The sequence below is a fragment of the Sphaerodactylus townsendi genome, linkage group LG02, assembly GCF_021028975.2.
Source record: "Sphaerodactylus townsendi isolate TG3544 linkage group LG02, MPM_Stown_v2.3, whole genome shotgun sequence".
NCBI classification, from domain to species: Eukaryota; Metazoa; Chordata; class Lepidosauria; order Squamata; family Sphaerodactylidae; genus Sphaerodactylus; species Sphaerodactylus townsendi.
In genome coordinates, this window is record NC_059426.1 from 85,023,892 (window position 1) to 85,050,984 (window position 27,093).

At 40.3% G+C, this 27,093-nt stretch overlaps 1 protein-coding gene across 8 annotated transcripts in view; it reads left to right on the forward strand.

Moving 5' to 3' along the window:
* Window positions 1-396: 396 nt before the first annotated feature.
* Window positions 397-27,093, forward strand: part of PLEKHA7 (pleckstrin homology domain containing A7) — a 185,199-nt gene continuing 158,502 nt past the window's right edge. For 3 of the 8 annotated variants that reach the window (XM_048485543.1, XM_048485544.1, XM_048485545.1), the window contains exons 1-3: window positions 399-564; window positions 702-778; window positions 1,063-1,120. In XM_048485543.1, the coding sequence (XP_048341500.1) occupies window positions 476-564; window positions 702-778; window positions 1,063-1,120 (224 nt within the window). In that variant the 5' untranslated portion in view covers window positions 399-475. Of the gene's footprint in view, window positions 565-701; window positions 779-1,062; window positions 1,121-27,093 lie in introns of all 8 variants that reach the window. The other 5 variants (XM_048485549.1, XM_048485550.1, XM_048485551.1 and 2 more) reach the window with 4 other exon arrangements.

Below are 27,093 nucleotides of genomic sequence, written 5' to 3' on the forward strand. Positions count from 1 at the left end.
AGGGATTTTGCACGAGCTCAGGCAAACTCTCTCCTTTGTGAGTTGTTCCCTGATCCGTTGCTTTCTTGATTGTGAGAAAACTTCCGAATAAAAAAGAGCAGAGACCTGGGAGAGGCAAAACCTGTTGCCTGGAGTACTGCGTGATCATCAAGGGGTGTTTGAAATGAGTAAAACTATTCGCGTTACATAAGTCGGAGGTTGTTGTTTTTCAAAAAGAGCGCGTGTCAAGTCTGTTTGCGGTATTTACGGAGGGGGCCCGCGCGTGGAAAGCCCTCTTTTCCCACCCTTCTCCGCCTTCTTCCACACACAGGGAGCGGGCGGGACACGTCGTGTTGTGTTGTTGGCGCCTCGCACCAGCCATTGCCCGGTGGCGCTGCTGAGCAGAAGCGGGCACTGGGCGCCCGCCTCGCCTGCCTGCCCTCCCGAGCCCTCGCACCCCCTCCCCTCCCCGCTCCGACAGGCGAGCGCGGCGAACATGGCGGCGGCCGAGGCGGTGGGGCGGGACACTCTACCTGAGCACTGGTCCTACGGCGTCTGTGGGGATGGCCGGGTCTTCTTCATCGAGTGAGACTCCCGGCGGGAAACTAAGCGCGGGGCGGGGGGGAGGGAGCCACTTATTTCCCTCCTTCTCCTTTTCTTGCCACTCTCCCCTCCCCCCGGCTCTACTAACAGGTGCATGTTTGCCGCTTCTCCCTCCTTAGCGACCTGACCCGCTCAACCACTTGGCTGCATCCTCGCACCGGGGAGCCCGTCAACTCAGGCCACATGATCCGCTCAGGTGGGTGCCCCATCCTCTTTCCTCTGGGGTCCAGGGCAGCGCGCGCGCCGGTGCGGGTGAGGACGGGTGGGGGTTTGGAGACTCCTCTGCTCCCCGCGCGTTTCTCTACCCTTCACCCAGCTCTCGGTGTTTGTCTTTCTTTCTCATGGGAAGAGAGTGGGGGAGGCTAACGACCTCTGTGTGCCTGGGATTTATTCTTGCAGATCTCCAGGGCACGAAGATCTTACTTCCCTCCTCCTTTCTCTCTTTGCCACTTTCTTTCCTTTTTCCCTCCCCCCCTCCAGATCTTCCCCGTGGCTGGGAGGAGGGATTCTCAGAAGAGGGAGCCAGTTACTTCATTGAGTGAGTATTTCCTATTCATGAGGCACTTCGCAATGGGGGGCAGGCAAAAAAATTGTTACTGTTAAGAATACCGCATTTTAATTTTCTTGTAGTAAGTTGGGGGGAAAGGGGGGGTCTTTGTATAAATGTATTTAGTTTCACCTTGTTGAGTCATATTTAACCAACGTAAGGAAATACTGCTCTTGTTAGGTGCTTAAGAGAGTGAATTCTGGCTATTTTATAACAATGGTAACAAGTGAAAGAGCTTTTGTTGTTATTCTTTTGGGCAATTCTGTTCTGTGGCGTAACTAGTTTCACCTCTGTGGGTGTTTATATTGCTTTTTGGAAATCATACTGTAGTGAGCGGGTTGAATGAGTGTGTCAACCAAACTTGGCTGAATGCCTTACGAACACACTGGCTGGAACCTGTTGCCTGCTGAACTAAACGGTAGCAGCAAGGCAGTAATAAGGTAGGCTAATTGCATCCAGTGTGAAAGACTGTCACTTCTTTCTGCAATTGGGTATGTGTGGCAAATGACAAAGTCACAAATCTTTTGAAGCACATACTGAGTTATCTTCACAAATTGTATTGAAAACTTGCTGAAGATGCAAATAACATTGCAGAAAGCTGCAGCGGTAGAGTAACAGCACAATGTGTTAAAGGGAATTTGGACAGTGAGCATAGAGAGAAGAACAATACTTCAGCTTAACAGCTTTTCCACTGAAAAAAAGCCAAGTATCTTATTGTGGGGTAACATTTTATGGAACTGTTTCTTATACGTATTTCTCCAATGGTGCCAAGGTAAATCGTTTGGCTAACAGGTGGGAATGCAGAATTTAAATAAATAAATATTGTTTTGTTATACAGGATTAGGTAATTGGAATTTGGATTCATAAGGCTGTTTGTTCTGCTGTAGCTGGAATGTGTCATTTGCCTTTTCTTTTTTAGACGTAGAAGAGGAAAATATTTTTAAGGAATAATAATGCTTTCAAAGTTGTGAGAGTAGCATTACTGGAAGCAAACAATTCTTGGATGAGTCCTTGTGCTTGTATGTTAAGAATGTCACCATAAGAAAACTGCATTGACTTTGAAAGGTATATGTACTACAGAATTACAGGTGTTGTTTGCACCTGTTCAGTGTGCAGCATTACTGTAAAAAGTTATCCTATTCCCATGGACTGTAAAAGAACATAATGTTGAGACACTGTAAGGATCAGTTAATGGCCTAAACAATGGAAGCTGCGCCTGCTTTGTATGATTAAGACATAAGTAGAATATTGTGGTAGAAGGGAGTCTGTATGTGGAAGACTTGTGAAAGTTGGCTTTCTTTTTCTTTTTTTGGCAACTTGACTTTGGAAACTGCAGCATGTCAAAGGTTTTAGGTGTTTATAGAACATGCCATTGCATCTTTGTGATTTTCATGCATATTTGTCTCAGTATTTGTAATGTGTATGTGTGATAAATAGAAATGTTCTGTTCAAGAGATGTTATTTGTGTACTTACATGTGTCTGCAAAGTATCTGGAGTTCATTGCCATTAATTGGTTTTGGTTTGCAAGAAGGACAAAGGCAGGACTTGTGATATTATACATGAAAGCATAATTTTTGGAGAAATTGTCATTATTTTATACAAACTGACTTCACGTTTTCTACATTGAATGCCTATTTGTTGTCCATATGTTGAACAAATTCTATGTTCTAAATTTCAGTGGGTTCAATCTGGAGTAGCTGCACATAATTATACTGTAAATAAACTTAATGAAGGATTTTTTGAAGAAGTAGGGCAAGCTGGTTTTTCTCAATTAAAAGTTGGAAAAGTAATAGACCATGCTATGTTTCAGTTGTGAGTGTGAAATTCAGATTTTGTGTGAGGCATGCTGTGCCTCCTCCAGGGCAGGTGAACCTCCAGTGTCTATCTTTCAGCAAGCCTGATGGTTGGACTTCAGTTGAGGAAGAAGAGGGTGGATTCAACTGTACCCTGAACCCTTTCGGTCTCTGGCCTTGTACCAGTCTTTTGGCTGTGAAGGCATGGCCTGACTCTTTCTGCTCATGCCTCCCTAAGCTGGTTTAATAAAGAATTGCCAATAACAACGACAACAATGACAACAACAACAACAAAGAAGCTGATGAAACTGTAGATCATGTCCTCAACTGCTGCAAAAAGATTGCCCAGACTGAGTAAACAGAGACACAACTCAACGGCCAAGATGATCCACTGGAATTTATGCAAGAATTACAACATAAGAACAGCTAAGAACTGATGGGAACATTGTCCAGAGAAAGTAATGGAAAATGAGAAGGTCAAGATTTTGTGGGACTTTCGAATCCAAATGGACAAAATGTTGAAACACAATACACCAGACATCACCGTGATCGAGGACAAGAAAGTAACCATCCTCGACATAGCAGTCCCCGGTGACAGCAGGGTCATTGAAAAAGAACATGAGAAGGTCACTAGGACACTAGTGCAGCACTTGAAACATCTTCGAATTGACAAAATTAACATCTGTCAAATTCAGAAGGCATCCCTGCTGGGATCCACACGAATACTACGCCGATACATTACAACTTCCTAGGTCTCTGGGTGAGGCTCAAATTGTAATGAAGGCCAATGGCAATAACAATAATGAAAATGAAAAGTGAATGACACCAAAACATGGGGATGGTTAACATCAGAAACGCTAAAGAAAGAGACGGAAGGCCTAATTCTCACCGCTCAAGAACAGGCGATAAGAACAAATGCAATCAAAGCGAAAATCGACAAAACTTCAACTGATCCCAAATGCAGACTCTGCCAAGAAACAGATGAAATTGGACCATGTACTCAGCTCCTGCAAAAAGATTGCACAGACTGACTACAAACTCCGCCACAACAGTGTGGCCAAAATGGTCCACTGGAACATTTGCAAAAATTATGACTTTCCCACCTCTAACAACTGGTGGAAACATCAAACTTGAAAAAGTCCTCAAAAATCAGCAAGCCAAGATACTGTGGGCTTTCGTATACAAACAGACAAAGTCCTGCAGCACAATACACCTGACATTGTCATCGCCGAACCAGAAAAGGTGTGGATCATTGATATCGCGATATCCAACGATAGTAGGGTCAATGAAAAACAACATGAAAAGATCCCGAAATACCTGGATCTAAAGGTCAAGATCCAGCGTCTTTGGCACAAACCGGCAGCAGTGGTGCCAGTGGTCATTGGCGCGCTGGGTGCTGTCCCAAAAGACCTGGGGCGGCACTTGAAACAAATTAACATTGACAAAATCAACATCTGTCAGCTTCAAAAAGCCACGCTGCTGGGCTCCACAAACATCCTTCACCAATACGTCACAACATCCTAGGCTTCAGTTCTTTAAAGTAGTGCCTGCATTATCATTAAGCACACCATTCGGGGCGGGGGGGGGGGGCGGTTCATAGTAAGACCAGTTGCCTCTGACTTCCCACAGAAACATCTCTTTGTTGGTGAAGTTCCTGGATCCTATTGGTAGGATGTACAGGAGATGACCATATTGCAGCATATCATATCATTATCTACTGACCCATGATTGCAGCACTGATGTGTATGACACCCAGAAGATTCATGAGGCTCTTGTAAGAAATGCTTTTATATGTTATGATTGTCAAGAGTACCAAAGCCGCAATACATTCACAGGACCTTAAACAGAAGTCTTCAACCTTTTTGAGTGTTCAGGTGTGTTTGGAATCCTGCCAGGGAGTGACATGCACAACCACTAAATGGCTGCCAAAGGAGGTGGAGCCAACCACAAAATGTCATGGAGCAAGGTTACACATAGCTCTAATAGTACCTTTTCAGACAGAAGTTCTGTGTCACAGGATGAAACATTTTTTTGCCATTTACAGTTTACCTTTTGTCATGCTGTGAAGATCCTTGTACTGTGGTGGCAGCTGCAGCTAAAGCAAGTTTTTAAATCTCAGCCAATCAGACATCATACTGGTGGCAAAAGTGCTACCTGATCCCACCTGATTCTGCACTGGCCAAAATCAGCGGTGTGAGGATGATAAAAACACCATTTGGGGGTGGATTTCGCACAGCTACCACTGCTGAAGCAAAGCTGCAACGTCCTGTTTTCCCCAAACCAGCGTATATCTGACTCGCTAGATGAGTGAGTCTTTTCAAAAACGTTGCTCTACAACCGGTGCCAAGCAAATGGCCGGGCAGGAGGCACTTCTGCTTCGACCGCGCTTGCGTGTGGTTTTTTAAAATTTCCAGCTCACTTCCGAGTAGCCATGCAGGCGCACAGGGTTGTATCCAGGTTGTGCGGGATGTCAGCGTGGCTGTGGGAATTCATGTGTGCATTCCTGCATAGGATGGCCAACAACAACAACAACAAAAACCGCCGCAGTGCGAAGGCCCATGGCCCTCAGTGCGAAGGCCCATGGCCCGGCCAATTTGCATGCTGTCCACAGCATGCCCAGTCATGCAAATGCCCCGGGGCAGCTGTGTTTTCGTTTACCCTGACTGCACTCCGCTGTTTTCAGCCCATGCAGAATCCACCTGGTTTCTGAATACGCTTGTTGGATGTCAGGAAGTATGTCAGCGTCTTGGCTCCCAAGGGGGCCACATTAGGGACTCTGGCCTAAAACTAATCCACATAAATAGTACTAGAGTGAGCTTTGTATTCACATAATTGTAGGGCTTGCAGTGTCTCTTCTTTTTCTTTTTCCCCCCAAATTTTTCTTGGCCAACTTATTTTTGAAGTTTTGTTTATTTTACAACTATTAAAATAATCAGACAAAGATGCATGATATTTTTTTGTTTACTTAATTTTAAATAACAGCACACTCTCTGGTGACAGTTGCTTCTAGTCGGTAGCTTGGGGCTGGGGCTGCCCTGCCTTTAAACTTGGCCAATATTAATTGTGGCTCCTCTCAGTTAGGAACTTATCACTCTACACTAATCAGATCTATTTAAATAAATTTAAGGTTCCTGATGCAGTGTAAGCAGGCGAAGAAAGGACTCTCTCGTGGACAATTGGCAACAGTCCCAAAAATTCCTGACCCCGAAGTGACCAGCTAATCCCATACTTTATACAACCTGGTGCACACACATGTTAGTATGTGAAATAAATCCACATATTCAGGTAGCAGGGGTGTTTTGTTTTGTTTTTTTGCATTACATTGTAGCTGTCCAATTCTATTAAGTGGCATGATCCATGAACTGTGAGCAGAGTCTCCTTTTTATATGTGACACGGCCAGTGTGCATTGCAAAACTGGCAGTATCTGCTTTAGGCAAATAAGTAATCTTATGTGTTTGACATAAGGGAGGGGTCTAGTATGTAGTGGCTGAACAAAAAAGAGACTGCTGTAAGCTTGGTTCTATCTTATTTGGCTCCAAATCTATTGAAACTGAAGTTGGATATTATGGAAGTTCTTTTTGTTCAATGTATTGCTAGATTCTCTGGGTCCACTTTGTTTTGTTTTGTTCTTGTGTTGAATAGTATTTTGTCTGTTATATTTTGAATTGCATTCATCTCTGCTTTTACTTTGGCAAACTGCCCTATACATTATTTGTTATAAGGCATGCAATACATTATTAATACCAGTTATCTAGATAGAGTTGGTTAAATTAAATGAGCCAAGTGGGATATATGGGAAGAGAACAAATGCAGTTACTCTGTTTCTAACAACATAGTCTGAAAAAGGGGGGAAAGTCTCCTAAGGTATTTTAGTAACTATTTAAATTTTCTCCAAATATGAGCACTCCTTGGTACTTTTTCATACTTTTTGTTTTAAAACATTTTGTTTAACTATGTACCTTTCATCTTCTCAGTGAATATTGAAACAGTTGGGAATTGAATTACTTGACAACTGTTCTTTGATCAAAGGGATTGCATAGAATTACTTCTGTCAGATTAATTTGTTCCATTCCTTACGTTTATATATTGCTGTTAAAATTGATAATGTGACAGTGAAGTTGTTTTTAGATTGTGTAAAGGGTGTTTTACACCATCTAAATATGTAAAAAAACACCTTAGGTTTTTAAGCATGTGTAGACATCTGCCTGTTGAGATACAAGGATTGCTAGGAGATATACATGCAGTAGTGTTTGTAGAGCTCTCCTTTTCTGTCCCCTTGTCAAATAGGTAACAGCTGGGAAGGAGGAAAGAACAGCTCCCTCTCACCCCAGGGTTCCCTTGAGGGCAGCACCTCCACATGTTTCTGGAAAGCTGTCTCTTCACATGGGTTGAGAATTCATCTTTCCCTCTGGAGCAATCTTGTACCATATGCAGCAGGGGCAGTGAATGCACACAAATGGTTTTTGTGCATAGATGTCCCTTTGTGACTTGGCCATTATCTTTTCAATTATTAATGTTATAAATTCTGTTAGAAGAGGTAATTTATGAGCATTCTGATTTGAAGTGTCGTGGAAGATGTCATGCTCACTGTAAAGTTAATCTGATCTGTGTTATCTAAGCTTTCAGCATTTTGGGTTTGAGGTAGAATGTTTATAAAATGTATGCACTTTTCTAATAGATGGACTTCTACTCTTAATTTTGGAAGTATAGCAAGGAAATATGGGTATCTATTATCTTGTTCAGTTCCTCATTTAAAATGTGATTCATTTTTACAGTTATACTTCATGTTAGGAAAATTTGTGTCCATCAGTCTTCACAATATGTAAATAAAGTGAAATATTCAAGAAGCAAGTCACTTGCTACCTAGAGTGATCAATTGCATATTTTTGTTAGAGATTTTAAAAATTGGAGAGCAATCTCTAAGATGACGGAAACAGAAAACCAGAGATCACTAACTATAGACAGATAAGATCTCCTGTGGTAACCAGAGCAGATGTGATCTGGATAACTTTTCACCATGACAGCACTGATGAGTTTGGGGCTTTGTATGTGTATTGTTCCAGTTTTACAGCTGTTGTACTTGCTGCATATTTGCTTCCAAATGCAGTTGAAGGTACTGTTAACAACTTGGGGAGCACATATTTGAAGGATCTCTTCTCCCTGCATAGACCCACCTGCTAAATTCTTTCAGCCCATTGCCTCCTCCTGGTGTTATTTTCCATTTGGTAGGTACATTTATCCTGTGTAAGGCCAAGCTCAAGACGTTTCCATTAACGACGGGCCTGGGCGGTAAACACCGCTTCCCCAGGTCATTGCCGCCGCGACAGGTTTCGCCTGACTGCGCTCTCCCCAGGGCGGCGTCAGGTCGCTTCTAAACAACAACCCTTTAAAGGGTTGTTGTTGGGAGGAAGCTGCTCTTCCCGGCGGCGCGGTGCGAATCAAGGCCATTGAAGATCGCTGTCTCCTCGTGCCCGCCCCATCACGGTGTCTCGTCGTTGCTACTGTTATGCCAGAAGCCTCGCTCACACTCGTCCTCCGACCTCCAGGGGTCGGAGGGCAGCGTGGGCGGGGCTGCGACGCCCAGCAGGCGACGACGAGAACACCGTGAGTGGGGTGGGGACGGGGGAAGAGGCGGCTCCGTGCGGAGCTGCCTGCCGTCTGCCGGCCTCCGCTTCGCCCGTTCATGCAAACAGGCTTGCGCCCCCACGCCGCCAGAACTCTTGGCGGCGTGGGGGCGCATCCTGGCCGTGCGGAAACAGCCTAAGATCAACAGCATTTAAATGCTTGGGCCAAAAGTTCAGAAAACACGGGTGACCATCCTTGAAGTTGGATATCTGCTGACCATGGTTGTCACTGAACTGTATTTTAAGCCACCTGTTAGTTCGATTTCTTTGTTGTTGGAAATATAGTTTTACTTTTGGCTTTTTGGCTTATTGTATTTAGTGTTGATTGTTTGTGACAAAATTATGCTGTGTTACTGTTGTGTTCTACTCCATGTTCACAAAAATGGGGGCTTTAAAGATACAATTAGAAAGAGCAGATACAAATGTGTGTAAACCTATGTCTGAATCAACAAGTTTGAGCACCTCATCAGAGTGCTTGTAGGAGTATTAAGAGGGTATTCCTGCCATTACACTTGCTTGTTAAAGTCCACTCAGTTGCTGAATGTGTTATATTCTCTGCTCAGGGGTTCTAAATTCAGGACTGGAAAAATATTTTAAATTCCTGGCTTTCAACAAGAATTTATAGGAAGTGAGTATGATGTGGGGCTCCACTGGGGCATTGATTACAGTGACTAGGATAGTTTTATGGAAACCCGCTGGTATTCACAGCGTTGCCAAGAAGAAACAGAATTGCCTAGAACAGTAGTGCTGCCTGAGGACTTCCCTAGGGAAACTTTCAGAGAACAATGATTGAACTGTAGAAGCTTCTGAAAGGGAAGACTGGATTCCCTCATGAATCGGGTGCAGAATTTTATTCTTTACGATAAGCTGTACTTCTCTCCTGCCTCATTCTCTATTGATAGCCACACCTGGTTTCACAACATTATCGATTTATATTCCTTCTTCCATTCCTATGACCAGTTTTTCAAGAAACAAGCATTTAGGAACTTAAAAACCTACTCAGCTGAAGAAAAAAGAAGAAATTTGAATCAGTGTTGTAGCAGAGAGCTTCTTGATTGTTGCAAGAGTAAATCATTATCATTCTGTACAGCTGGCTTCTCCTCAGCTTGGTTCACTTTGGAAGTTGATATGTTTGCCCCAAAAGGCGTATGTGCAGCTCAAGAGGAGGATCACTGCTGTATATCCACTTTCACTAAATATTTTTCCTTCCCGTTTCTTTACTGTTCATTTATTATGTTCTTTATCAGAGTGTGTAGCAAAAGGTCACATACCATCATATTATTTAGCTTAAACTTTAACCAAACCCTTGATTTTATTGCAGCCCTTCCACAAATGAAACTCATTTTCTTCACTTTCAGTGGAACATATATCACCTGTCAAAATGATAGTCTTCTATGCTAGTCAAACTTGGATATTTCAGTAACAAGAATAAGAATCTCTTTGCAGATTCTTTCTGAAATAGTTTAACTTGCATCTCTTTTCCAGTTGATGCTGAAGCTCTGTTCAGGCATGCTTACTGCTGTCAACAATAAGTCATCATAACAAGATTAAAGTTGCTTAGTTCCTGTCATTACAGAATCAATCTTTTTAAAGGCTGCTATAGTTCCATATTCACTTATTATTTCTAGTGCTTTCTAATATGAAGTGCTTCAATTGAATCAATTGAAATGGCTGACTGTTTTGATGTTACCTTATGCGTGGTTAGAGGGACATAGGGTTGTCAGTCTCTAGGTAGAACCTGGAGATCTAGAGTGACCACTAATCTCCAGACTACATACATTGCTCATGTAATATTTATTTATTCAAAACATTAATTTCACCTCTCCTAAGGAGAGTAGCTGCTTTGGAAGGGGGACTGTGTGGCATTATACCCTTCTGAGGTCTAATTTTCCAGTTAAGATCCACGTCTTCTACACATACTGTGTACTGTAGTCCACTCAGAAAGGGGGAAATCAAGAGGCCACAATGGTAGAGCAAGTGGGTAAAGCAAGAGCTTATGTCTAGAAATGTAACATTTTAGGAAATTTTGAAGCTTTGGGGAATGTTCTTTTCCCTCTTGAAAACGAGGGGGGGAGGAAGATGGAAATTCTGCAAACTTAGACCAAAATGCGGTTGTACTTTCCTGTCAAACATACATTTCTTTTAGTGTTTGAGTAACACAAAATGCATTGTTTATAATTTAGCATATTGCACTATTTAGCATATTTATGGAATATAAAAGTATTAGTACGTTTGTTTTCTGTAATAAAAATTACACATTATTGAAAACTGCTTCACCTTATGTGATTATGGCACATGTACCTTGAGTTTTGCTATCTGAGAGATAACGTTGAAGGCAGTAAACAAAAGGAAGTATATTATTTGGACAGAAACTCTTATAGAATCACAACAGGTAGTACTGCCAGCATGTTTGGGTTTTAACTTTATGAAAATACTGAAGTCTTTAATAATGTACTGTTATAATATCGTGGTGGCCAAAATGCGTCTTATGAGTTGCATGTGGCTCTTTGCAACATATTGTGCAGCTTGCAGCCAGGGAGGTTCAAGGTGGAGCAGGTCTTCCCCTCTCTCACTTCATGTGCTCTTGCCTCTGACTGCACTGTCACGGTTTTCTATGGGGCAGGAAGGCCGAAAGGGGTAACAACAGCCTGGGCATGGAATTGGAGGCAGAAGTGTTCAAGGCCTCTAGCAAAAAGTGGCAGCATGGCCAGAGGCAAGGATGTGCATAGCAGGAGACATTCAAGTAGCAGGGGACGGCTGAGTGTAGATGCAGCCATTGGTTGAGCCTGCACTTAGCTCTGCTGGCTGTAGATTCACCCACAACACAGAGGCTAAAGCTCAGCCTGTTCCATGGCTGCTTAACATTAGAGTGGAGCTCAATTTGTGGCAGGTGCAAACACAGCAATGTAAGTATATCATCTTAATCCCACCACCACCACATACCCCTTTCAAAGTTATCCAAGTTCTCATGAACCTAAACAGGTAATTTTACCTCATTTTCCCACCCCTTCTTTTTAACTGACACAGCTGCTTTCAACATTTTAGCACTTCTAAAGCATATTCAAGTTGTTTGGGGTGGTGGAGGGAGAAGCATTTTCCCTTGGATTAATTTAGGGAATCATATTATTCCATTCATTTCCCATGGAAATTAATAGGTAGGTCTTAAAATGACTTAACACTTAGGTTGGATCACTTAATGTATCTCTTGTTATTGTTTTGGAAAAAATAGTTATGTGGAGGATGAAATTCATGATTTGCAGAGGGCAAGGGGGAGACCATTTTACCATGGTTGAACAGTCTCCTAATTCACTTTTTTGAATGAAAATCTGGCACTTCCATGGCAACATTCCATATTTAAGTAGGCAGAGGTGGCCCTTTTTTATGTTCGTTTGTTTAATCCCCCCATCCCACTCTGGCAAGTCTTTGCCTCAAAGCACTGATCTGAGTCAGGAGATGGGTTGAGATTTACAAATTTACAAATCTTGAAGCCATGGAAAAAATGAAAAATTTGGAAAAAATTGAAATATGTTTAGTGCTTTTTTCATGTTAAGTTTAAATGTGTTTTTACTATGTTAACATCATAAAATACATCATTTGTAACTTAGCATATTAAGCTGCCCTCTTTGTCTTATTTTTGGAATAACTGCAGATATATCCAGTATGTGAGTGCAAGCTGCAAACTGCTGCATTGAGAGCTATCTTATTAAATGAATCTTAGTTTTTACTATCTGAGAGAAAGGGCAACTGAAATGATAAAAACAAATCAGAAAAGAAATTTACAACAGTATATTTTTTGGATAGCAACAGTCTCTTACAGTCACAATAAGGGTAACAGCAAATGTGGATATGGAATTGAACTGACAAGCAACCCCATCCAAGTGGTGAGGCAGGTGATTGCAGCTGCTGCTCCCAAGAGGCTCCCTGGTGGCGCAGGGAGGCTTGCAAAACAAACCTGCCCTCAAAAAGCCTGTGTAGGGCTGAATAGAATTGCGCGACCCAAGTCTAAATTTCCCAGAGCCAGTGTAACCTGACGAATGGCTGGGAGGAAGCCTTCTAATGTTGGCTCCCCCGCCCCACCTCCTCTGCACCAGTGGAAGGGGTACTGGAATGCTGGCACGGTGTCCCAGTGCCAGGGGAGGCCAGCACTGGTTGCACACTGGTGGTTTTGCCTCTCTGATTGGGTAAGTGCCATAGGATGCGTCTCTCCCACAACCCCTTTTGGCCCAATGATCATGACAGATCATCCTAAGGCATTGTTTTAAAGTTACCTAGTTCCTGCCTTTATGTGTTATACTGCTTGAGCTCTATGGCACACCTGTCTTCTGAAATTCAAATCCTTATTTTCTGCTGGAATCTTAACGTCAGTGCTGCATGAGATACTAATAGGCTTGTTAACAGTTGTGATCGGGATTATTGTTTTTCATAATGTTACATGTCAGATTTGGTATGATTCTATTACTGAAGATGAAAGCTTGCATTTTTACTGTGCTGCCTTGTCTGTCAACAGTGCCTTTATGTGCCAGGATCAACCCATTTTCATGATTTACTGTTTACTGTTTAGACAGCTCTATAGCTTGTTAATTTCCTTAAAATCTATTAGAATGAATTTTAAATAATGTGAAAATAATAATAAAGAAGTTTTCAAAGAAAATTAGATGCAAGTCTGGGATAATGTATTTAAAATGCAGCTTTTAACAAATATTGGTGAAATTTTATATGTTATTAGGTAATGCTTTCTAGTAAATATTTTGGAACTTTTAAAATCAGTATTGCTTTATACTTAACAATGAATTATAGTTTAAAATACTAAATAATGCAATTCCATCTGTACTGGTTTCTATCAAGAAAATTTACACTAGCAGTAGAAAAACTGAGAAATTTCTCTTACATATTTGGAAACATTTGTACTTGTTTAATCTTGAGTTTGAGGTAACATACAAATATTTTAACATACAAACATTGAAATAAATGAACCATAGTTTAACATCAGGAAGGTCCTTTTGCACAATATCTAGTAACTGGATCTCACTGGTGAAGCAGAGTCAAGCTAAACATGAGACCCTGGGTATAGCTGAAAGGCACCTGACACAATATCATTACTGAAGCAAAGAAGATATGGGTATGTTCAGTGCCTGATAGATGATATTTTAGAAACATTGAACAAGAGTATAGTGTGCCAGTAGGTTATATAATGTGGAAGGATTCCATGAATGGAAGTGATTTTCACTGATTCCACCTTCCCACTGCAGACCCTATCATACTATTCTTGAATTTCCATCTGACAGGGTCAGCATCTCAGGGGCAATTTGGGCTGCAATGGGGAGGGGTGACACGGCCAGTGGTGGGATTCAAATAATTTAACAACCGGTTCCGGTGGTGAGATTCAAATAATTTAACATCTGGTTGTTTACAAGCACTATTTTAACAACTGGTTCTGCCGAAGTGGTGCGAACCTGCTGAATTCCACCATTGACGCCACTCTGCTGGCAGAAATCTTTTCAGATTTTCTGTGGGATCCAAGCCAATGGAGAGTGCTGGCAAAATGAATCATGCCTTTCCCTTCTCCAAGCCAGACAACTGGCAGGATAGTTGGGAAGTAGTTACATAGGGTTAGGCATGGGACATTGGCAATGTCTTTCCAGGTGTAGCTTGCAGGTGATGTACCAATGCAGAATCCAGCTGTGTGTTTTTTAAAAAATTCTCTCATTTCATCATGGAGTGGTGGCAGGCAATGGTAGCGGTTAGCAAAGAGGCTTCTCACCATAGCAGGTGGCCTGCCAACCCTGCTTCCCCTTCATACTGTAACAGCCTGTGAGCCTTGTAAAGGCCTTGCTGAGTGCTGGGGACTTCTGCCATTTAAGATGGGTTGCTGCACTGGGAAAGGTAAAGGAACATTGTCCTTTTCACTGTCCATCAGCAAAGTCTCTAGGATCCATTGAATTGGCACTATTGGAACAAGCAGCAGGAACACCACTTATGCTGGTGGTATAACCTAATGATGTACACTTTCTCTAATGGATGTGGCGGTCTCCTGAGTGATTATGTGATTCCTCCCGGATCTGGAGACAAGTGTGATTTCCTGTCTCCAGCATTTGGAGAGATCTCTGGTCTGTCTGTGAGTCAGTTCAGGTGTGATGTGAAACCATAGCTTAATTTAGCTTTGATTGTCTGCAAGCCACATTCTGGTTTTACTAACTAGTCAGTGAACCCTGTCCTATCACTTTTCCCCCCAACTTCCTTCCAAAGACCCATCTGGTATCCCAGCCTGCCTTGCATTGCTCAATCGATGTCAAAGCCTCTCTGCATCACCAACTTTTTAATCATTGAACGACAGCAACACAGGGGTAGTATGGTATCTCTGGAAACCGGCATCTGGATCATAGTGCCAGTGATGACTCATAGGTTCCTGAACCCATGATGTAATGCATGTAACAAGACTAAATAGTATGTGCCTTATTTGTGCCATATTTATAACGTTTCACATATCCCCTCCTTAATAACATAAGTAATGTATAAGCGTGCTGCTTGTAAAAGTAGGTCTTTCCATGCTCACCTTCCCCTAGAAATCATTGCAAAGGACTGAGGGAACCTCAGGGATAATATTGGCATTACCAGGGGCGTGAATAGCCACTCCTCTCAAAGCAAAGATGTGCAGTGTCCATCTCATGGAAAGGCTGCTTCTTATTCACAGCTGTTGATTTAGTCTTGAGAGGATGAAGATTTAATGTACTTCTGTTTAGACTTAATTCTCTGCTAGGTATTTTAAAAAAGAGAAACTTCAGCTGTCTAGCCTTTTTTAAAAAAAATCTGATTTAGATCAGAAACATCTTTTTAAAAATGATTTTTACCCACCTAGGAAATCGGAGGTTATAGACAGAGAAGAAACAGAATTAGGTACTACAAGGTGCTTCTACTAGTTAGGATTTATCTGGAGAAAGTTGCAATCTGAATCAAAACTATTATTTCCTCACTTTGGCCTTTTCCGCACGGCGTCGTTGGGGGTTGGGTCGGCGCATCCTGTGCGGAAAGGGCCTTAGTCAAAGTGCTACTGTGATAGTGGAGCTGATGTTTCTTCATATGAACTACATACAGGTCTCTTCCCCAGAGTTTGCCTGTTCCTTTAGAAACCAGTGCGCTGTTTACCCAAAAGCAGAACTAGGTCTTTTAACACCTATGCCATTAAAATGGAGAGGATGACTTATATTTGCATGCAGGTTACAGTCAAAACATTTTTAAGGGGGGAAACTTACATTTTTACATTCAGGGTCATCTTTCTTTTGAGTAAATATGCATGATGCTTTGTGGATATATAGCTTTACAAGCAAAGTAAAAATCTGTAAGCTTTCATTTAGAAACAACACAAAATTAAGTGGAGCAGGTAGGAGACCCAGAAGAATATAATTTATGTCCTTGGTTTTAAAATGTTCTTTGAGTAATACAACTCAGTGTATTACAGTGGAGCCATAAGTTATGGTAGGGCAAATGGATTCACTGCTGTACTTCAGCATTGGTCTACTCCATCATTAACAATAGGATTCTCAACTTAAGACATGACAGCTTCCGTTCCAAATAAATGAGAGCTTTCCTTTTTATTTTAGGAGAAATTCTGATTAAAACTAGTGGTTGTAGGTACCTTTTCTGAAGTAGTGCTTCTGATTCCATCAGTTCCACCCACTCTTTGAACACTTCAAGGGTTTTTTCAAGATCTCTTTTCTCCATATTATGCTTAAATCATCCATCAAAAATGTCTTACAATACCTATGTCTGTGAGCATGGCAGCATGCTTAAGGCAGATAAGGGGTAATTTTAGGAAGCCACACATTTTTTAAACAAGATGCTCATTATAAGTAAATAAAAGTTCTGAAATTTTAAATAACTGATTTTTAATTTATGTGATTTTAATACTAAAAATTAGGCATCCAATACTAAAAATTCTGATGCTAAAATTTAGTATTTTTAGTATTCTAATACTAAATTCTGATACTAAAAATTTAATTTATGTGATTCTAATACTATAAACACTAGGATATATAGGTTCTTGGTCTTGGTGACAGGATTACAGAAAGAAATCATGCATGCTTCATTCAGTTCTTTGAATCCTTACCTGGAACTATGACATCTCAAGTTAGTGAGTGTCCTTATGCCTGCTGAAGATATTTATTATGTTGCTTGTTCTTCTTTCTAGGAAAGTGCCTGAGGGAAAATTACATTTCTTTGACAGAAGAAAATGTTTACATCTCTTGTTTGGAATATGGAACAATGCTTTCCAGATTATAACAATGTTCTCTTCATGGAGAATAATGTGGGTTGGGACAGACTGGGATCTGAGCACTGAAAACTTTGAATAGAAGCTGCTGTTTTGTTCCTCTGTTGGTGTTTGCTTTCCTGTTTTACCTCCTATGACCTCACTATAGCATGTTCCTATTATTCACCTCATAGATGCCATACATTTCTGTAATTTATTGTAGTTGACTTAATCTGTGTATAAATTGGAATAGAGATCTTGTGAGACACTAATTAAAGCTCATTATGTGTGCCTCATAAATTCCATTCAAATAACTGGTTATAATCAACAGGAGGGAAAAAAACAGGGAAGACACTGAGTAACTGTCTAGGATAGATGTAGGAATGTATAAACAAAGACACAGGTTCAACAAAAGCATTTGTATTGATGAATAGTGAGAAAATATGCAAGAAGGAGCCATCTGATTTTAAAGAACAGTTTATTTATAGTATATTGAAACGTTTTAGTACTCTACAAGCAGAAGTAGTAAATTCCGAACTCCATTATATAGTTTGAAGTAGAATAAATTTCGTTCCGGTAGCCCAAAGACAAAACAAATTCCACTTCAGAAGAAGCATTCACTAATTCAAAAGGTGATGATAGAACTACTAACTGGAACAGTTAATGCATCAGGTTTCCAGCTGCCGCAGCCAGAATCCAAAGTACAGTAAGTGTCAGAACCTCAAGCCAACCCGACCGTAAGCCTACTTCTTGTGATTTTTTTTGAAGGAGTGACTGAATTTTCTTGCCTGCAGTTTACTCAGCAAGTAAATTTATCTCAGTATTTCTACCAAATTCCTAATTGAATTATCTTGCTATTCAGAATCTCTCCCATGTGGTTGAGCAAAATCCCTGAGAGTTGGAACTGTTAAAATGGCTGATTCCAAAGCATGCTATTGTTATGATATATATCTTGCTATGATATATATCTTGTATGATATATATCTTGTAGTCTTATCTAGTATAGTCTTGTGTAATCTTGCAACTGCTAAGTAAAACCGTCCTATTGGAAAGAACATCTTGCGTAGACAGTATTGTTTTCCTAAGAGATAGGAGGCTGCAGTGAGTACAAGAAGACTACTAGACCTTCTTCTCTACTGTAAGTAGCTCCGCTTTAAGTCTGCTGATAGCTATCTCCTGGCTGCAACAATAGGGGATGAGGAGCTGCAAATCTGCCCATGACCCTGGGAGGATTTTAATAAGAGTTTTGGACGTCGTTTTTACTATATTACCTGCTGTTTTTAATTGGTTTTTAGTACATTGGAGCCGGTGTTATATTTGTCTGTAATTTATTTATTTGTATTTAGTCACTTGCTCCACTTACTTTGGTTGTATTTTGTGATGAATTTATGTTGTGCACCGCCCAGAGCCCTCTGGGGGTAGGGCGGTATATAAAACTAAATAATAAATAAATAAATAAAATGTTTGGAAAGGCTTGGAAGAAAAATACTGTGAAAGATCAGTTTAGAAAATAAGACTTCTAAAAAGGAAGTTCTACACAAGAATGAAAGAAGGGGGCAATTTGAATAAGCAAAAACCTATGTACAAATTCCCAAATTATGGATCTTAAGATCTATGATGTCCAGATATCCAATGTTGCCTACGTAGATGAAAGAAGCATTCTGTGTGCTTCAAAACAAGATGACTCCACAAAAGAAAGCAGACATGATACTGGAGAAGTCACATTTACAGAGTGGGTAACAGCACTGCCTGCCTAGACTGCATCCCAAGGGGAAGAGAATGGAGTCAAACCAACAGAAAGAGAGACTGTAGTAACTGTAAGGAGGTCAGAAGCACAAAGGGGGTGACACCGAGGAGATACACTTACCACACGAAAGTGCAAAGCTGTAATGAGCCCAAAAGGTGGGATGAAATGATGAAGTTGCCTCCAGTAAAAGAAGATGGCAGTAAAAGAAGACTTATTTGGCTCTTTACGCAAGAAAATGATAGCAAACATACTGACAAAACCACTTACCAAGATGAAATTTGAGAATTTCTGTCAGAAATTATGCCTGGTTGACTTCAGAAGCTGACACTTGAAAAGGAGTTTGTTAGGATTTAACAAATATCTACTTCATTCAGTCAAATAAGAGTTAAGTTGCATGCCTAGAATCACATGAACTTCTGGAGAGATCTCTTTCTTCCTCCACCAAAAGACGAGAGACAGACACACAGGCACTGCACAAATACCCAGACTTAGCACTTGTATAGATAGTTTGCTGTTCCTATATTTAGTCTAATTTCATTTGTTATCTAGTAAAGTTCTACAAAACAACTCATTCACATCTCTTCCCTATTGCTCTGCTAATTAATTGCAATACAACAGTTTCTCACCTTGAAGGCAAAGGAGAAGAAATAGTGTTTGCACTGGTAGCAAGAAAGGAAATTATATACAGAGCAAATGGTTCGTGTTAACCTTCAGATTGTTTTTGGAAGCACTTTTTCACAGGCATAATGCCTTCTAAATTACTACAACTATTCTGATAGCTCTGGATACTTATTTGAAAGTGCAAATATGAATGATACCCTTCAGTTTTTAATTTTAAAATGCTTTTATTGAAAAATGTAATGGAAGAAATTTGAAAAAGCAAGTAATGTTTTGAAATGGCATATCATTTGATCAAGAACCTTTCTTTATGGTAACCACATCAAAACTTCCTGACCAAAGGTGAAAACCTCCCTGATCACCCCTGTAGAAACTCATACACAGTTTTGTAGACTACTGTTAATTTCTAAACTGTTTGTATAGTAACCTTAATGTTTGCAGATTGTTAGAATGCAGACTCAAGATCTTTTTCTGTTTAGGAGCTTTGATCATATTTATTATGATTGTGTAATGTTTAATGAAAAATCAAAAGTATATACTAAGAAATAATTTATACTTGTCTAGAAACCATTATGTGCTTGTGAACTGGAACTTGTGCTGTTTCATATTGAGCTTAGTCTTCTATTTATAAATGGCTTGCTTCATTTTAGAAATGAAATGTTTTTGATAATTCTAATAAAGATATGGATGATCTTAAACATATATAAATTGAATGATATTTTTGTCCTTTTTATTGTGTTAGATAAACTTCTCCTTCGCCTTCAAGGTGAGAAAGTTTTGTACTGTATTGAAACAGTTTGTATTTGATTCTGAAAAGTTGCTCATACAATGGGGCTTACAGCCTAAGCTACTTTGCAGTATTGTTGTGAGGATAAACTAGAGAAAGGGAGAACATTGTAGGCCACTTTGGGTTCTCATTGGGAGAAAAGTAGGGTATAAATGATATACATAACCTTTGCAACTCAAATGATGCACATAACAGTTTTCGGGCTAGAAGCAGTTTGTAAAAACAGTTCAAGAGATAAAACCCATAGTTAAAAGTATGGGTAAAAAGGTCCTTAAAGAGAGCCCCTGGCAAGGGGGAGCATTCCAAAGGTGAGGGGCCACTATGATGAAAGTCTGATTTTTGGTCACCAGCTGCCGTACCTCCGAAGGCAAATGCAGAGATAGTCATATCTGTCTCTTGTTTTCTTTTTTCTTGCTCTCTTTTCATCAAAATTTCAGTATGTTGACCCTTGACTTATAATAGCTATTTCTGCTGAACTTACCAGAGTCCAGCATAATTTTTGGCAGTGTATCATGTGACCTTGAATAAGAAATGCAAGCAGTTGTTTCCAGTTATATATTTACCTTTTCTTCTCCAATGTGTTGGGTGCTATTGCTTTAACCTCTAAATTAGCATCTTCCCCAGCTTTTCAAGGTGCACAAACATTGTGTGTGTTAAGTGCAGTCAAGCAGCTTCTGACTCATGGTGACCCAATGAATTAATGACCTCCAAAGTGAACAGCCTCGATCAGGTCTTGCAAACTGAGGGCTGTGGCTTCCTTTATAGTCAATCCATTTCATGTTACTACTTCCTGTTTTCCTGATGCCTTTCACTTTTTTCTAGCATGATTGCCTTTTCCAGTATCTCTTATAATGTGGCCAAAGTACAATAGCTTCAGTTTAGCCATGTTCACTTCTATATTATTTTCCACTGAAAGATTAAAGTATGGTCAATCATGGTGGAGCAGAAGAGGAGATAGTAAGTTTCTGCATTAGCAAATAGCTCTGAATGAATGTGAGAATTATCATTCATTTTCACATGCTTCCTTTGTCAAAACCAGTAGCCTGTGCATATTTAAACATGGCTTGGTCAGTGGGGGGAGCAGGAACCTGCCCGGGGGAGGAATCTTCAGGCACCTTGCTGACAAGGCGGTAGGTTGCAGCGAAAGCAAGGCTTGGCTGATGAGGGTAGAAGAAGGATGAGAAGGAGTGCACAGGCAGTTGCAGTTAGCTGAATTCGTCCATAGGCAGCCCCATGCCCTGGCAGAACCAGGCGACGTTCCACACTCAGCCTCTTAAAGGGGAAGGAGGGATGGCAAAGGTGAACCGACTGGAGGAAGCAGAACTAGGTAGGAGGTAGGACCCAAGTGAAGCATTCTATGACAAAGCGGCTACAGCATGTGGTAAATGAAAATACAATCCTTCAATGGAAAAGAATATAGGTAAAGTTCAGGCTTAATTTGATGTGGCGCCCACTTGTTTGTCTTTTTGGTTATCTGCGATATCTGTGAAATTCTGTTCCAACTCCACATTTTAAATGAACCAGCCTACTCCTTGTCAGCTTTCTGCATTGTTTAATTTTCACACCCATATGAAGTAATTGGAAATATAGTGGTATTGTCAGTGACACACCTTTACTCTTCATGGCTGACCTTCCCAGCTCAACCTCCTTCTGATTTCTTGACTGCAGTCTCCCTTTTGATTAATGATGGAATCAAGGAGTAGAAAATCTTTTGAACAATTTCCATTTCCTCATTGTCCACCTTAATGTTATATAATTCCCCAGTAGTCATTACTTTCAGCTTCTTGATGTACTCCTGCTTTAGCACTTTTTGCTTTAACCTTCAGCAGCAGTCGTTTCAAGACTCCACTATTTTCTGTCAGTAATGTAGTGTCATTTGCTTACCTCAGATCATTAATGTTCCTTCCAACAATTTTCACTCCACCTTCTTCTACATTTAATCGTTTTCCTTATATTTTCTTCATATAGATTAAAGAGGTAGAAAGATAAAATACATCCCTAACACCTTTGCCAATTGGAAACCATTTTGTTTCTCCATATTATGTCCTAACAATAGTCTCTTGCCCAGAGTACAGGTTGCACATCAAAACAGTCAGATGACGTGCCACACGCATTTCCTTTAAACCAGCTGTCACTTTTCATGATGTACACAGTCAAAAACTTTGCTATAATATATGAAACACAAGCTGATCTTCTTCTGAAATTCTGTCATACCTCCAATAACTGATGTAAATTTGCAATATGAACTCTAGTGCCACTTCCTTTTCTGAATCCATCTGGAATATGTGACATTTCTTGTTCCATATATAGTAACATTAAAAGAAATTAAAATACTGTGGATTTAATGCAGGTTGTGACTCAAATGATTATTGTAAAATAATTGACTAGCACCTACTAATATATCTAATTTTGAACATGGCCCAAACTGGAGAAACAGATAAGATTTTATTACAAATCTGAGAATGCTCTAGAGTGGAACTAGAGGAACTCTCTGCCACTGTGTGGATTCTGATTTGGTTGACACAAAGCATTCAGAGCCAATATTTTGAAAAAAAATATTCAATTTATTGAGAGGTAAACATTCCTCAACATTAAAACAGCATTTATAAATAGAACATATAGCCAGCTGATATAAAATCAATACTATCTGAGGTAACGGCTGACTATAAATTAGTAGCCTAAAAATGGTTAGCTATGGTAGCATTGGCTTTATTCCTTAAAAAACAAGCAAAAGCAAACTAGTGTACTGGAAGCTTGAGTTTGTTACCTTACAAACTAAACTAAGTAACTCTTTTTGTATGTAGATACAGTTCATTGGCTTCAGATGTCAAATTCAAACAGAACAGTAAACAATCTCCACCGACATAACTACACGCATGTGTATGGAGAGAGTTTTTGTCAGCCCCCTCAGTGTGAGGGCTTAGCTTAATTGCCTAGCTGCCACCCATAGAATGTTCACTCTCTCGAAATTTCTCCCAGCATGCAATCATCAGGTGCAACTGACTTCAACGGATTGTTGGAATGTAACACTTAGATCAGTGATTGCAGCTGAGTTGCATTCAACTAATGAATTTATTCAGCTACTGCCTGGGAAGGCTAAAGAAAACAAAAAACAATGTTTTAATATGAGAACAAAACTTTTAAAACATGTCTGCTGTTAGGCTAAGTTCGGCCTTTCTCCACACCTAGGTTTGAAGAAAAATATGAAATCTAATGTACACACACTTCTTTTTTGGGTGGTGGTAGTGATGGAACCCTCCCCACATAATAGAAGCAGAACCTGTAGCTTTAAAAAATGAATGCCCACAATGGCTGTTGATAAGCAATCATACAATATTGCCAGCTTTCAAACTTTGGCTTCCTATTAAAATGTAGGGTCTTTTCAGGGGCAGTTGGGGTCTTTGGGGGAGGACTTCGTCCTTCTTGGTACCTACACCATTAGTGGCCCTGCCTGTAAAGAGGTGCATATCAGCCAGCAAATCTGTGGTAGCTAGCCCTTTAAGAGTCAGGCAGTCACTGACAGCTGGCCTTTTAACAGCCAGCTGTCAGAGAGTCAGCTGTTGGGAAGCTTTATTTTGTGGGTGAAGAAGGGGAGTGATGGAGGAGAGATTGCTCAAAAGTCAGTGTTGGTCATTCCCAGGCTTGGCTGTGCTACCTTGGGGACACTATTTGGGTGTAAAGATGGTATATAACTGTTTTAAATAAATAAAATCAATGCCCCCATAGGGCTTTTAGAGAGACATAAGTCATTGGTCATGTCCAGACCTTTCTAGAGCCTTTGGAAGGCTTTCAGTCGGAGGCCAGTGAAGGGTCTGGCTCCCAGTTCAGACTGGAGAAGAGAGGAGGGGAATGAAATGTTATTCCACATCCCTATGTAAAACTTGCAGAAGGAATGGTCACAGAAATCACTCTTTTCCTGTCTTGTGCAATCTCCTGTTTCTCCTATCTCGTAGCAGCTGCTTTGTGGACAATTTATGCTTATTTCCCTTTCCCACCTCTTTTTCTTGGTGGTCTTCTGACCCTCAGGAACACTTTTCTGGGGGAGGAAGAGAGTTTAGAAAGAAATGCAAGTTAATGAAGTTCCCTTTCATGACTACTTTCATACTGTTTATGGTGGTCTAAATCCTTCCCATATATATTTTGCATGCAGTTATCTTGTTCAGTTCATTTTTATTGTTCTTTGTATGTAACATAATGTTAAAAAATCATGACCAGAAGGAGTTACTTTGGATTGCCTACAAAATCTGTCTATTTTAATCTTTTGAGTTGCATCACAGAGAGACAGAAATAGGTTACTGGAATTTGTAGCAGTGGATTGGTTTTATTAATTGAAGGCAAAGCTCTGCATACCAGTCCTGTGCTGACCCATTTCTCATTCACAAGTTAGCTAGCACAATAGTAGTATTGTTGAAATATTGAATATTTCGTAAATGAGCATTCTGTAATAACAGGCGGTATGCCTTGGATGTTTTTAGATTATGTGTAGATTTTAAAATATATATTTCTTTACCCTTTTTATTCCAATAAAGCATGTATCTAGAGACCAGCTCAGGGGATACAACTCTTCTAATGTAATTTTATTACAGTTGATGTTGAATGGGTCAAGGTTCATTTGTTTAAAAGTTGAAACTACCTGTTAACCCAATTTAGGGTCTCCAAGACAGTGAATTATAGAACATAACAAGAAGATTAAAACCCCATTCAAATATATAAAAACAATTATCACACAAACATGAATGGGAGGAAAGGTCAGCATGAATCAGTTAGTGTAAACCAGACAAAATTAAAAAGTCTTTACTTTGATACACTGATAGAAAGTGACAAATTAATCTCCCTGGAGAGGGAATTTCAAAATTTTGGTGCCATTTTATCTCAGATTTATGTGGCATTTTTGTGGTGATGATTTTTTCCCTTTATAGTAGAACTCCTCTTGCTTTAATAATTTTTTTAATTCTCTCTCTCACACACACTATCCCTTACTTTCTCTGTTAAGACTTACAACTTGTTATGATACCATTGCCACTAATTATGACAGAATCTTTATTTTCTATAAAAGGTCAGAAATAGATGGTACTCAAGTGGCTTTTACAAACACAATTTAAACATGGATTTGTCTCTTGGGAGTGTTTAAAAGCCAGATTAGCAAAGTTTCACAAAAGAAATGTGGTTTGTAACAGAATAACTGAATTTAGGAACTCGATATGGTTATGTTCAGGGGTGGAGCGAGGGGGAACTGTGCCCGGGGCACCCCTGCCACAGCGACGCCCGCCCCTGCCCCACCCTGGAACGCCCCTGGAACACCCTGGAACACCCCCTCCATGCCCTAGCCACGCTCTGGCACCAGGACAAGCCCCAGGCATCAACCCTCCCCTGCCCTGTCGGCGTTACACCATTGGTTATGTTCTGTGGTGATATATTATAATTCCAAATGTATCAAGGTGATTTACATAGAAGTGTTCAAACTTTTATTTTATACTGAAAGTGATTATTTTGAAAGTCACTGGTTTATTTCTCAAGCTTCTTTTACAAAGTGGTTCTCTAGTTAGAGGAGTTGGGAAGATTAACACTGGCCTGGGATTACTTCTGTCAACAGAGCTATTTCTGATCACTCTATCAATCTTAGATATTTGGATCCTTCCTGATCTAAAACCCAAATGTGTTCCTTTTTATTCCAGAAGGGAATCCTCCACCTGACGACTTGCAGCTCACACCACTGTCTCCAAACTCTATTAACTTTTTTCTCAGTCAACTCTCAGTTCTCAACTGTCAGAACTCTCCAACAGCTATTAGAATTCTATTCGAACTCCCTTTCAATCATGGAGGTTCTGTGATCAGGACAACTCCATAGAATGCAGCTGTCTGTCACATTCCCAGATCCTAAGAACATAAACCCAAACATGTTACCAATATAGAAATATTTTAAAATGGTGAAAGGGTCCGATCCTGATGCAGCATGGGGGACTGAGGTGTTCCCCCCTCCCCCAGCTTCTTTTCAAATGCCAATGCGGGAGTGAGTTGTGTATGTGTGGCTATTTTGGTATTTGAAAAGGCTCACTTATATCATTTTGAAATTTCTTTAAAATGGCTGAATTGCCAACGTGTTCTCTGTCTCATTTAGTTTAGGTCATAGAAGACCTTGCTAGATCATCCAGTGGGTTCACTACTCTCAACAGTTCTTTAACTTTAGCCCATTGGGAGCCCCCATTTTGATTTAACAATTTTCTCAACCTCCAAACTTTCCTCTGCTCCTTCACAGGCTCCCATTAGATGAAGTGTGTAGTACGTCATCCATGGTCCAAAGACATCTCCATTCTCTCATTCTCAAAACAGTAAACTGAACACCATATCAGCTAAGTTAGTTTAAGTAATGTATTCATATTGTCTGTATGTACATGGGCTACAGTGTCAAATTTTAGAAGGTAGTTACAACTCAAGTAGTGTAACTCAAAATACTCTGACCAAGTTCTAATCAGTCACCCCTTGAATGTAAAGGATCTTCTGCCAGAAACAGAAAGTTGCTTAGTGGTATTTTCCAAATAGAGTCCAGCAGAACATGGATGGGAAGGTGCTGGGCTGAGATGTCTTTCAGAACTGCACAATGAAGTGGGAAAAGACCCATGTTTTCTGGTGTTCAACTGAAAATTGCAATTGTGTATTAATGTCTGTGGACACAGAGTGGAGTCTCTACAGAGAAATACTTGGCACTGAAAAGTAGGGTGAAAACCAGTTCAGTTTTATATCTGAAGTAACTATAAAGACTGTGTTGGAACTTATACCTCCTCTGTGCCTCTCAGCTAATTAGAGTTCCTGCCACTTTGGTATTGGTTACTAGCAACCAAGTAGTTTGTTTTCAGGCTAGAGATCTGTCTTCACCTGGAAATAGGTCACTGCAAGTGGCAGCACTCCACTGGCTCCAGATATTTAAAAGAGGGAAAGCTGATTCTGGCCCCTTTCTTGTGGAGATCCTCTGCCCTGTGCCTAGAACTGTCCCTATTCCTTCTCATACATTCACATTATCTGGATGAATGTGAGAAGGACATAAAAATAGAAAGTAGTTCAATGTTGGTTTATATACTTAATGAAATAGCCTCTTTGTAGATACGGTAATGAAGTCTGATTGCTTTGTTTGATTGTATTAACCATATTGT